The sequence below is a fragment of the Ascaphus truei genome, chromosome 6 (genome assembly GCF_040206685.1).
Source record: "Ascaphus truei isolate aAscTru1 chromosome 6, aAscTru1.hap1, whole genome shotgun sequence".
Taxonomy (NCBI): domain Eukaryota; kingdom Metazoa; phylum Chordata; class Amphibia; order Anura; family Ascaphidae; genus Ascaphus; species Ascaphus truei.
This window is the reverse complement of record NC_134488.1, coordinates 9,069,178-9,082,044: the sequence shown is the minus strand read 5'-3', so window position 1 is coordinate 9,082,044 and position 12,867 is coordinate 9,069,178. Positions and strand designations below refer to the sequence as shown.

At 39.8% G+C, this 12,867-nt stretch overlaps 1 protein-coding gene across 1 annotated transcript in view; it reads right to left on the bottom strand.

Moving 5' to 3' along the window:
• ADAMTS15 (ADAM metallopeptidase with thrombospondin type 1 motif 15) overlaps positions 1-12,115 on the bottom strand; it is a 58,285-nt gene extending 46,170 nt beyond the window's left edge. Inside the window, exon 1 of the mRNA XM_075603364.1 lies at positions 10,731-12,115. Within this exon, the coding sequence (XP_075459479.1) occupies positions 10,731-11,693 (963 nt within the window). The 5' untranslated portion in view covers positions 11,694-12,115. The remainder of the gene's footprint in view (positions 1-10,730) is intronic.
• Positions 12,116-12,867: the final 752 nt, after the last annotated feature.

The window sequence follows — 12,867 nt, the reverse complement described above, 5'->3', positions numbered from 1 at the left end:
CTTCTGGTGGAAGAAGACACCTTACAGCCCATTCACTTGATTGGACTGTAGGGTGTCTTCTGGCAACAGAAGGTGTCTTATAGAATAGCACCGTTTAGTAAATATATTGACCGACGTGTATTTGCTTACAGCATCTTCATTTAAAGGAACAGCCAGTTCTTTGCTACAAGAGACAGATGTTAATTCATGTTTTTGAAAGTATACTTTTGAAGCATAATGGACACCTTCCCAGCAACCATGGGAATTCTAGTGAAACCAGCACCTTACTATCAGTGACAAGAGTCCCTCCTGTTTTTCTTCTGGGATTCCTAGCATTCTTGTACTGCTGTGCAGTCTCTGCCTGCAGCTATTTGGAGAACGAGCTCATTTGTTATCTTTTGCCTGCAAGTTCCCAGAGCTCTGACACAACCCTGCTTATTAGTATATGGCACAGTGGATGGGGAGGTTAAAATCAATCCTAGTTTAAAGGTACAGTCACCCATACTTTAGTATGAAAAAAGTTGTCCTGCTACTCACATTTCTTTTAATTATACCAAAATGGAGTCAAACTGACAGTTTTCGTTAAAATGTTATTTTATTTTGTTGTCAGTCTAGTGAATACTGTATGTGTTTCTCAGACCTCTATTTAATATTTGCAAAAGGACTAACAGAGTACTACTACCAATGTAAGTATAGTACCCACATAATAAACCTGTATATTACAGGTGGTGCTCCCTGGAGTCAATAGAATTACTAGATACAAAAAAAGAAGAATGTTGTAGGTCCCATAAGGCAGGACCTACTAACACTCCAAACTGGGGCCCACAAATATGGGTACAAAAACGTAAGTTTTATTATGCTAATAGCTGAATGGAGACAGACAGACTAACTCAGATAAAAACACTAAAAATACATAACATATCGTCTCCATATGCTGTATAAGCATTAACATATGCAAATAGCAAAAAAGTAATAATAGGGACTGCTATATATACCACAATGCAAGGAACGAATACCTACAATGAGCCCTATTATACAAAAAATCTCTACCAGTGTAAATAAACCTCACGTTGATCCAAATCCATAGGGAAAGGACAAAAGTAGTGTACTGTATACCTCACCTATTTAATATTGTCAGAAGCAGGGTAAGTCACAGTTAACGATGCATCCATAGACAGGAAATGCAGCATACGGTACTGCTGTTTCAGATTCTTTTTTTCAGTCTTCATTTTAAAATGTATTTTTTTTTAAAAGCAGGTGTTTTAATGACTAAGTAAGTATGTCCTAACTATCCCTGCCAAAGCCATTTTGGGTCCATGCAGATTGTGTCTTTCTAACAGCACTTATTTTTTTAGTATCTCTGCCATGGCAATCTGTATTCTACCTCAGTTTTAATATTCAATTTCCTCCCAGTTGTATTCCCTAAATGTAGTAATTGAACAGTGATGATACTTAGTGGTATGACGTACCCCCTAAAATCTACAAAGAGATGGATGGACTGTTATCTATGAAGAAATATTTATGCTTTCACAGAATTAAAGACTTAAATGCTTTGCACTGTAGTGTCACAGGGTATTTAAATAGGTAATAAATAAAAATGATACCCCTCCTAAAAAACAAATGACTCAGATATAACAGAGAACACCATGCCCCATGCATTCCCCATATAGTAGCTTAATAGTTGAAAAACAATATTTTTAAATAACTCATGAGACTTCTAACACTAAGGATGATGTAATGGCTAAAGTCTACAAACACAACATATATGTAAGAGTGAAATGTGATGGGTGATACACACAAGGATGGGGCAAGAAGGAATGATTGAATAGAACCCCATGTCCATTCACCACAGTTAGGTGGACTGGACATCTGCTGAGTAATATTGGTGAAACTCGTTTATATATGTTTGGGGGAGAAAGGGAATAGATTGGGATTTGCCTAAGAATCACTAGAGTTTGCCCTTTGTCTTAGCCCATGGAAATCAAAAGGAGACAGTGGCAGATTGATAGTAGAGAGCAGGAGTCAATGAACCATAATTAACTTCACCGTCTGTGAAGGCTGCTATAAACCCATAACTCAGCCCTTTCTGATGTTCCATCACATTTCAGGGGCATCTCATCATCAATGCTGGGTCATAAAAATGAATTGGTGGCTTTATTTATAACGAGATAGCAATTCAGAAGACAATTGACCTGCAGGCCTCAAAATTGGTTCTCAGGAACAGGCAATTGTTCGGTGGCCCATACAGTGCTATTGAATATCATAACTCGGTTTTCTTTGCCTCTTTCACAAATGATATTACATATTGTCTTTGTATGATGCCAAATAAAGTGGCAGAGTTTATGGTATTGGGCAATTTAATCATCGTTTCTTATTTTAATATCACTTTCTGCTAGGGATATTTTGTCATGATTTGACAAAACATCTACACATGCTAATCAATGGTAAAGGGATTATGTTGTGAATAAAACTGAATTAGCAGATACAAAAATGCATTATAGAATTGACCAACAGATAAGAACCACTCAGTCTACATACTGCAGTCTGCCTATTGTAATGTCTGTTGTTAAATCTCTGACCCTATGTGATCATTGGCTTTAATTCATACTGAAAATAGCCCGTATATTTATCCAAGGACTGTTTTATTCTCTTAAAGCATTATCCTATACCACCTCTGTGGGGGGGGGGAGGGGCTATCCCATGAACCCAGCACTCTTTCCATGAAGAAGTACTTTCTCACATCTTCATTATTTTATTTCTTAAAGCAATCTTACCATGCTAAATTGGAAACGTATATGAAATGTGTGCAGGGATATTCTAGAGACTTCACATCGATTTTAGGAGCTATGCCACAAATACAGATGCATAACCCTTTAAAAGATATTGAAGCCAACATACATTACAAAAGTACACATTCTGGTATGAGTTCCATCCATTTATAATGGAAATAAGCCAAATGTTTGGTGAAAATCCATGAAAATGGAATCCCCAATAATATAGCTTTGCACTATGTACCGTAGTTCTCTTTTTGCTGTCCACATAATCTGGCCGGTAGAGTTAACTTCTGTGGCTAATTATCTGTATCGAATATATGAATAATACAGCAATTAACCCTTTTTTATTTTACATGTGATTCCGATTAAAGAAAAAAAATGAAGACACACATACTCCCAAGATTCCTGACTGTGGCATTCCTGTTGGCACTGCATCATTTTGTTATAACTGTGCCACTAAACAATAGATAAGAAATAGGCACATAAGCTATGTCACTTGATTAAATAACATTTCATAATCCAAAGTGATAACCACCACCAGCAGCAAATGTTTACTGGGAGAGTCTGACAAAGGAATAAATGTTAAGGCATGCTGAAGCTTAGCACCCGTCAGTGAATCTTGGGCTTTAAAGCACATCCTAAATAAATATGTTTACAAATGCTCAAAAGGCCAAAGCATTTAAAAAAAATGGTCTAGATCTGCATTTTGTTTCTTCTTTCTAGATCTGGTTATAATCTGTTTAGTTATTTTTGAGCAATACGTTTCCAAGAAAAAGTCTGCTATTTTTAGGGTTTGGTATCTCAGAAACCAGTGAACGAAAGTTCTTGAACTTGGAGAAGAACACTGGACATGGAATCAGTACACTTCCAAATTTCTTCATGATAACAACCTTTTCCCCCCCCATAAATATAAAGTACTCAAACCCAAAGTTAACGACTGAATGCACTAAAGAACATATCGTCGTTGTAGAGGTAAAAGTCATGAACTGCATTCTTTGAGTACTGAGTACTGAGGAAAAAGCAATTAAATGTTCTTGTTTACAAAAAACATTCTGTATTTAAAAAGGAAGGTATTTTTATATGATAAATTCTGAAGATTATGTGTCTTTAATGAATTGCGTTATAGAAATATAAAGAAATTCCATGTCAGGAAAGGTATTTAGTGAGTTTTTGCCAAAAATATACTTCATGAGTTTTACATCTGCAACGATGATATATATGCATATATATGTAGCCAGGTCTGGTTTTGGCTACTAATCTGCCCTCCCTGACATGCAATCCCTGGTAACAGTGCAGGCAGTGTCAGGACCAATCCTGGGTTTTCCCCACCACCAGCAGCTCCCTTGAGTGACAGGGGAGGAGGTGGGCTAAGGCCTGTGTTCTGCCCAATAAGGGGCTCAGACCTTGGACCTTCCTCCTCGGTACTTAAGGGGCTTCAACACTAAATTTAGTCACAAGAGAAAAAAATCACCTGGCGCTCTTGTTAAATAATTAATGTACATATAATAGTGTGAATATATATATATATAGTCACTAATACCAAGTGTAATGTGATATTGATTTAATAATCAGTGATACTTTTGTATTGGTTCCTTGTCGGCTTCAACCCACGTTGAACCCTCCAGGTGGATTCTTGGGAATAGACATTGTAAACAGAAGCGGGGAGCTCAGGAACCATCGAATATGTGGAAAAATTAAAGGAAAAAATACATAGTGCAAAATTGCATCTAAAAAGCAAAAAATGTGACAGTGACACCTATAGAGTGAACACTCACACTTTCAAAAGATAATATCAGCAGTGTGCCCCACAGGGGCCGCCTCTTCCATAAAGGTGGGAATGTTGATTGCTGTGATTGTTGAACTGAATCATGTCTCAGCTCCAAGATGCATATATAAACAGGCTGTTTATCTTCTCATAAGCAAGGGTCATTTAGTGCAATTCTTTGGCCAAAGTATTTTTAACCTACAACCATGTCATGGCATGGCCCATCTGTACGTCCTAACACTGCTGCCATGTCATAGCCATGGCTATGAGAACATTTCACAGGTGCAGCAGTGTTAGGACGTACAGATGGGCCATACCGTGACATGATTCAGTTCAACAATCACAGCAATCAACTTTCCCACCTTTATGGAAGAGGCGACCACTGTGGGGCACACTGCTGGTATTATCTTTTGAAAGTGTGAGTGTTCACTCTATAGGTGTCACTGTCACATATTATGCTTTATAGATGCTTTATAGATGCAATTTTGCACTATGTATTTTTTCCTTTAATTTCTCCACATATTCAATGGTTCCTGAGCTCCCCGCTTCTGTTTACAACGACTAAATTTAGTCAGTTATCTCTCCCTCTTGAATGAGACTGATATCACACAGGTGTACAGGGCTCTGACACCTTCTGTCCCCTTCCCTTGGGCGGACACCTAAGTATCCTGTAAACCAGCAGGTACCAGCACTAAACACCTGGTAGCAGGGCAAATCTCCCAGAGGGTGGGGGAAAAACCGCTACATATACAAAAGGTCATCCAACTGCAAAACTGGTGTAATATTGATGTAAAATTAGTACCAGGTTTAACAAAGAAAATAAATATACTGTATTGCTTTCAGTACATGTGTGCTGTTTTGTGATAAATATCTCCATTATATCAGAGGGAGACCTGCTCTTGAGTCTAGAGCTACAGACCAGGATTACACAATGCAGGCATGGAAATGTAATATATTTTGCGGAGTTCCCGTATCAGCTACCCTTACTAAAGAACAATATGACTTCCATGTTATTAAATTATGCATCAAAAGATTATGGACTGAGGAGGCCCATGTCTCCTACACTGGCGACACACTTTATTCGAGCTCGGCTAGTCCCACGAATTCGGGTATACCCGGGTGTATTGAGGTTTGTGACTGTTTTCTGCCCGAGTGCATTGGCTTATTTTCCAGGCATGGATTGAAGCATTTTATTCCCGCTGGCTGCAATACTGCACAGTATATATATATATATATATACTGCATTACAATTCATGAATTTATGCCATCTGGTAGACACGCGAAGCATTGCAGCCTATTAAATCCTAATCATTATCATTTAACAGATCATCCGCCCGTCAGCCAGGCATTAACCCAGGCTGGGAAGGCAAACGCAACGGGGCTTGTCAGAGGTGTGGAGCGGCGCATTCCAGGTATCTGCCAGGTACATACTGGGTATTTGCTCGAATAAAGTGTGTCGGTGCAGTATCTTGCCTTCACATACTTCTTGGGCAAGCTACCCCTGTATCTGAACAAGCTCCTCACCCCTACCACATGCGGCACTGATCTCCTGAGATCTGACTCCAAGAGACTTTACATGTCCCAAGGTTCAGCAAAGTATTCAGATGCTCCTCCTCCTCTTACCGAGCACCTCACAACTGGAACAACCTACCGGAGAGTCTCACAGCCACCACCAGTCTAAGTTCTTTCAAAACTAAAGCTGTCTCACATTTTAATCTGGTCTGTAACTGTTACATAAGCCAATAACTTATTTTATCTTTAACTGTTCATGCAATGTCTTCCTATATAATATAAATCCTGTTCACCTAATGTAATGCAATGTCTTTATATATAATGTATAATTCTGTTCACCTAATATACCCATGTACTTGTAACCATGTATCTGTCATCATAACTCTGTGCCCAGGACATACCTGAAAACGAGAGGTATCTCTCAATGTATTACTTCCTGGTAACACATTTTATAAATAAATACATGTAATAACGTTTTGCAATCTGGGCAAACCTAATACAAAAGAATTGCATTAGCGTACATTTTTCTAAATAAAAACTGCTATTGGTTTTGTTTGATAAATCTGGGGCTCTGACTTGCACTAGTTTTAGTCCCAGTTTTGCAGCCCAGAGCTTTTACTTCATAGACTATATGGACCTAAATACAAAGTTTGTGGATGCGAACCACAGACAGGAAGTTACTTTCCTAATAGACACAGTGGCCAAGTACATACTTTTCAAAGTCTAAATTGAGTGAGAAATGATTGAGATTTGGGGGGTGTGGACACATGATGATCACACGTTATAAAATTTTCTTAAACGTATTAAAGAGAGGTTTCAATGTGTAAGACTCATTTGAAATAAGTGCCATTTGGCAGGGTCATGTTAAAAAGCACTACTGAAGATACTAAATAAAATACTAAAATAAGATACTAAAGACACCACTGAAGAAACTACTATGCTACTCATATTGTTGATACTAAGAATGTTAGAGAGATACAGATATCCAAAGGTTAATCATTCTCTAAAATGGTGCAACAAATTATTTGTAATGTTTGTTTGCCCCTCATAAGCTGTAACTTTATTACACTACTGGCAAGTGACACATAATGACACTGGTAGTGCCCCTTCCCAATTGCCAAACAGAGGCGCTTAGGGAGCATTCTACTGGTAATTGTGTTAAGGAATATGGTGGTAAACCTACAAAGTGCAACCTGCAAGACTAGCAGCTTTATAATCATACTTCCTGATTCCTTGCCTGCAAGGCCAATATGTCAACGTAAATGAAGCCCCTTAAAGCTTTGGAAGTAAAAGAGTGGTACATTCAGTCCGGCTAAAGACGTTATTGTAGAGGAAGAGAAATATGGTTGGAAAGTAGGCAATGTTATAGAAGTCTGGGATTTGAGAAATGAAAAAAGGCTTTTTTTTTTTACATGATTGAAACGGGCAGTCTCCGAAGCTGAACCCCATTAATTTCAGCTCCGGGGACCCCAGAGATACAGACCGTATGGGGTGCTGGTAGCAGCTCCGGCTTGACTAGCTGGGGTTTAAAGTTTAAAGCTCCTGTGTCACACGGGTCAATAGGAAGGCAAACTAGGTGAAGTTATGTCTTCCGATTGGCCCGCAGGGCACAAGAGCTTTGAAACGCCACCATTACATTAACCCTGCTAGCCGAGCGGAGTGGGTACTGGCACCCCCTACGGAGGTATGTATATCCGGAAGCAGGAGGTCCACAGAGCTGAAATGAATGGGGTTCAGCTCCGGAGACCCCCTGCTTCAATCCTATGTAAAAAAAAATGGCCTCCTTTCCAATCACATTCCCCTTCCTCTACAATCGCCCGCTTGGATTGCCTCTTTAAAAGAGCCAGTGTCACTGTCAATCCAACAACAACATTATCAAAGTGCTTCTCTCCTGCTACTCGATTTAATTGCTACCCTCTTCAGTGATAAAAGGGGAGGAGTGGCTACTGACAGTGGTTTTCCTGTTGTGAAATGTTCTGAGACTTTCAATTATCACAGATGTTTGTGTTGGTTATTTTTTCCTGTGTCCCAGAATGTCCATGATTAGCCAACAGAACAATTTCACCATACCTTCACTGTGTGGTCTATTTCACATTCCTCAGAAGTTTCTCCAGTCATAGTGCACCCTTTTCACAGTCAACACTAAATCCATCAGTAGATCAGGTTCCTAGTAAGTAGTTACTCCAAATCACATCATATAAAAATCCTAATCGTGATCATAAAACCGAATCATCTGACCATCCAGATTTAAATGTACATTCAGCAACATGGGAGACAGTAACCAACATTGCAGCCTGTCTGCGTGATGGCAACTACACTGTAACTGCGCAGCGGACCAACCCAGCCATTTCCTGAGTCACCCAATGTATGAGGTTATTTCATACCTCAACGTTGTGCTTATTGTTGTTAGATATTAAAGATTAGTACCTCTTATATCCTTCATATGGGAGCTGCAATAATTTAGAAGGCTTGAGCGGACATGTATTGTTTTCTTTCTTGATAAAGACACATTTGTTCCAAGACCAAAAGAACCAAAATCTCATACAATACATTTTTATTTTTTTTAACTTGCAGGTTGCTGTCAACAGCACTGCCCCATTTTAATAAAGAACAATAATTTCACATTTCACATTGTATTTATTTCATTTTCTTGCCTTGGTCTCTGAAATCCTATTGTGTTTTTTGGCCATGTTTCGGAAATTGAGAAATTGAAGTGACTTCAAAGATGACAGCTTTCTTTGCACGCTTATGCCTTTAATAGTTTAAAGCCTGGGGGCCTTTTGTTGGATTAACATTTTACTGTATGTGCTTGGAATTATAAAAAAAGCTACAAATTGGTAGAAGATTGACGTTGAGGGTGACTCATATTATATGTTAAAATGTTTTTGCAGGGGCTAATGGAGTTGGACTGGTGTATTAAGAAATGCAGGTGATAGCACTCCTAGTGGCCCCCACAGGTACTGTAGTTACATATGGTTATTTTTGGCTTCTCTGTGATTCTGCAGGTATAAATAATAGGGAAATAGCACAAGTAAATGATATGAAGTTAGCCTAATGTAGACAGCTGCGATCCATGCCTGCTACACCTGGTCACAATTCCTTAAGAGCCAACCCTTACGGACGTTTCAAGAGGGCACTAGTAATCAGAAGTTCAATATCAGTATACTAAGTCACTACATTATAAAACAACACAATTTTTTGACTGAAACTAAATTATATCTCTCAGGATTCCATACTGTGGACTATTCTACCACAGCACTCTTATCCTGAGTCCTGCCTTCATATCATCAAAGGCACCTTATATACATGTTATATGTGTAATCAAACTCTTGCAAAGGTGTTTGCTAGAGTGAGGTATTATAGTGTTACAACAACTAGAATAATACAGCAATTGGGGTGTCAAAGGACATACAGTAGCTGCTGTTGCATATGATAATTTCCTTTTAGTGAATGCGTTTATAACATGTAATACAGCTACTTCATCATTGTGAATACACCTCCCAGAAGTTAAGACGATATAGGGTACCTCAGTAGTCAGTAGTATACTGAGTGATTTACTGAGCAAGCTACTGTGACCTGCAGGCGCAGTGACCACGCTGTATGTCCTCACCACCTCTCCAAATGACTGCTCTGTAGGTGTTCTGAATTGTACTGTAGCTTTAATAAGCATAGCTTAACTATATGTCTTAATATGATTTCAAGTTGCAGGATCATCTTACGAGAATGTTATTATGTTTTTCTGCTGTCTTCACATACTTATTATACTGCACAGGATAGTGCAGTAGCTCAGAGATTGAATTCAATTGATTCACTAAGTCTTCTGACTCACCAAGTCTTCTTTCAGCCACACGTGCTATGATACTATGCTTAATTAAAAAAAAAAAAAACACACACACACACATTGTATTACATCGTTCTTATGTAAACCTACTAAACACTGTATCCGCAACAGCTTATTTGTTAGAGAGATTATAAATGAATGTGGTATTAGCTCCCTGACATAGCGTGCTCTCTTGTTAACTCCCACCTGTTGTAGGATAAGCAGCATGTTACAGATGTGTATGGGTGCAGCGACGAATACCTCTCTTAAGCTTCTGTTGTCATGGACATTTCACCCTCTGATCATGCAGCAGTCATCATTATTTGTAGTACTGAACCGTACCTTCAACAATTCAACTATGGGGACTGTTTCACTCTGTCCAGTTCCTACCCGGCTGTCACAACCCCGGAAGATGATGTCTTTCTTTACCGTTGCTGATCATATTTAACTATCCTATAACCATTATTTTTTTATTAAAGTACAGCTAAGGTTAGTGTGAGAAATTAATCCTGCTTGTTCTTGACAGAGGGGTATGTAAAATCTAACATGGGCAGACTAGGTTTGTTCAGTGGTCCTTACTATGCAGCCCGTCCAATATTTACCTATTAATGCAACTCCTGTCCTGTAAAAGCTCTGTTTCTCACAAGCTAGCACAGGGACGGTGTATACTGTCCGTATACAGTATGCAACAGATAGCTGTAACTGTCTTGGACTTATCACTTCTCTACCATGAACATTTGCCTACAACTGACCAGCATTCATCATAGATACATACTAGATGCACACATCATTTGTTAATGGACCTGTCACTTCATTATCACTGAGAATCATCATATGTACAGTACTGTACCGTGCAGTATTTCCCTCCTCTGAGACTCACCTGTTTGGTAAAGAGGATGGCGGTGTCCCAGTACTCAGGGTGCTTGTCACTCACTTTGTTCCATTTCTTCTGCCAGCTGCAGAAGCTCCTCAGAGTCATCGCCGCGTTGGTGGTTACTTTGGGTCCCTTCCCATCGTCAGTGAGGACCATAAATTTCACCACCACAATGTTGACGGGGTTTTGAATACTGGGGTGTCGATATAAGCGAGCTGCTGTGGCCATCAATGTGAGCAGATAGTGCTGAAGGTCATCTCCATGGAACTTGAGCATTGTCTCATCAGCCACTATCAGTGTCTCCACGTACCTGGTGATTGATGCAAAGCGCCTGGATCTGTTGTTGCCCCTCGCCCTAGTGCCATTCAGCTGCCTTTTGTCTTGGTGGGAGCCCTTGTATCTCTGCAAAGCTTCCATGATGCCATGGGTCAACCCAGAACCCACCCCACACCTTGAGGTGGTGCCCACTGCACGGAACAGTGCTCTTCTGCTCTGCAGCAGGTGAGGCCCCTGGTGGCTGCTTTGAACCCTCCCCCCTGTGTCATTTTTTAAAGGACTGATAAGATATTCCACCCCTTGATAGCCAAAAGCCCCTCTCAGTCCCCCACAAAGGCTCAGGGCAGCAAAGGAGTCACGGTCAGAATTGACATCCCCTGAGTAGTAGCAATGTCTTAAACTAGGAGATGGTTTGGGGAGGGAGCCAGGAAAGTGCATGGAGAAGGCGGGGGCAATGAATTGGGCATCAGGGCTCAGATTCAAGTAAAAATCCTCTTGGAAAGCTGTGATTTGGAAAATGACCCCAAACTCCTTGGCATCTTCATTACCCGTTTTGAAATAATGCCTTCCATTTAAATCAGGATCTAGCCTCTTTGGGGTAACCACGACCCCCTCCAAGGAGGAGCACAGGGTAGGGGTTAGAAGAAGCAGGTCCAAAGCAAGCAGAGAGGTGACAGCCAGATGTGTGTGCATGGTGCCTGTAACACAGCCACAACTCAATGCATCCAAAAATTACAAGATATATAAAGAGAGAGACCCCCAAAAAAGAGAGTTCAGGGAAAAATGCAAATAAAATATTGCATATACAGTATATATTTATTACAAGTAAAATCTATTCACCAAATATATGTGTACATAAGAGAAACAAAACAAAAAAAATCAGAAAGAAAAGACGAGCAATAACAGTGTTTAGCGTACAAAGGGTAAGAAAATAATGATGCCCAAAAGAAAGAGAAGAAATATTGTGTAAGTAAATGCAGCCGGCTATGCTCTTCCACAAATAGCAAAAATAAGAGCTGGTTTTGCAGCCAGTAATCCAGATGTTCAGGCAGCGCTGAGTCCCAGTCCTGGAGGCATTGTGTGCTGCTTCACTACCTGTCTACTCACAGGCAACATCAGCCTCTTCTAGGGCTTTATATACATTTCTGTCCTGTGCAAATAGAGTTTTTTTTTCCTGGGAGGTGCTGGGAAGGCTTATTGGGCTTGCCTCTTCCACTTGTAGCTCATTATCAGACACACATACAGTACATACACACACATACACACACACACACACACTCCCTCTCTCTCTCTCTCTCTCTCTCTCTTGCCTGGCAAACTTTAAAGAGCCAGATTTATTTATCCAGCACAGCTTTGCATCTGCTAAAAGCAGCTGTTTTTCCCAGGTCAGCCAGTTTCCCTCTGCACAATGTTTGCAAGCTATGATATTTTAGACGTATTTCATGACTGTTTCCCCATGGGTTTTCTCCTTTACTTTGGATGACTTATCTGCAAGATATGTCCGTGTTATACAGTGTTATGCAGTACTGTATAGAGCTTTTACCAAAGTGCCACAGGCTCCTCCTTTCCAACCTGCAATGATGGATAAATGTTTACATCCTACACATTGAGCTGTCAGAATGCAATTAATGTACATGTGTTAGAGATATAAGACAAAGCATCTTTGAAAACATTTTTTCCTCTCCCTGATTGCTGTCATTCCGCATTTTATGGTTTGTTATGAAATATTGGGAGGGAGTTTTCTGCCTAATTTTGTACAGTTTGAGTGTTTATTTGTGTAATGAGAAAAAAAATGTCCTAAACAACAAAATATATTTTACTTTTTGTAGCAATTCCTGGGGTCTGTGCAGGAAGTTTGGGAAAGTGG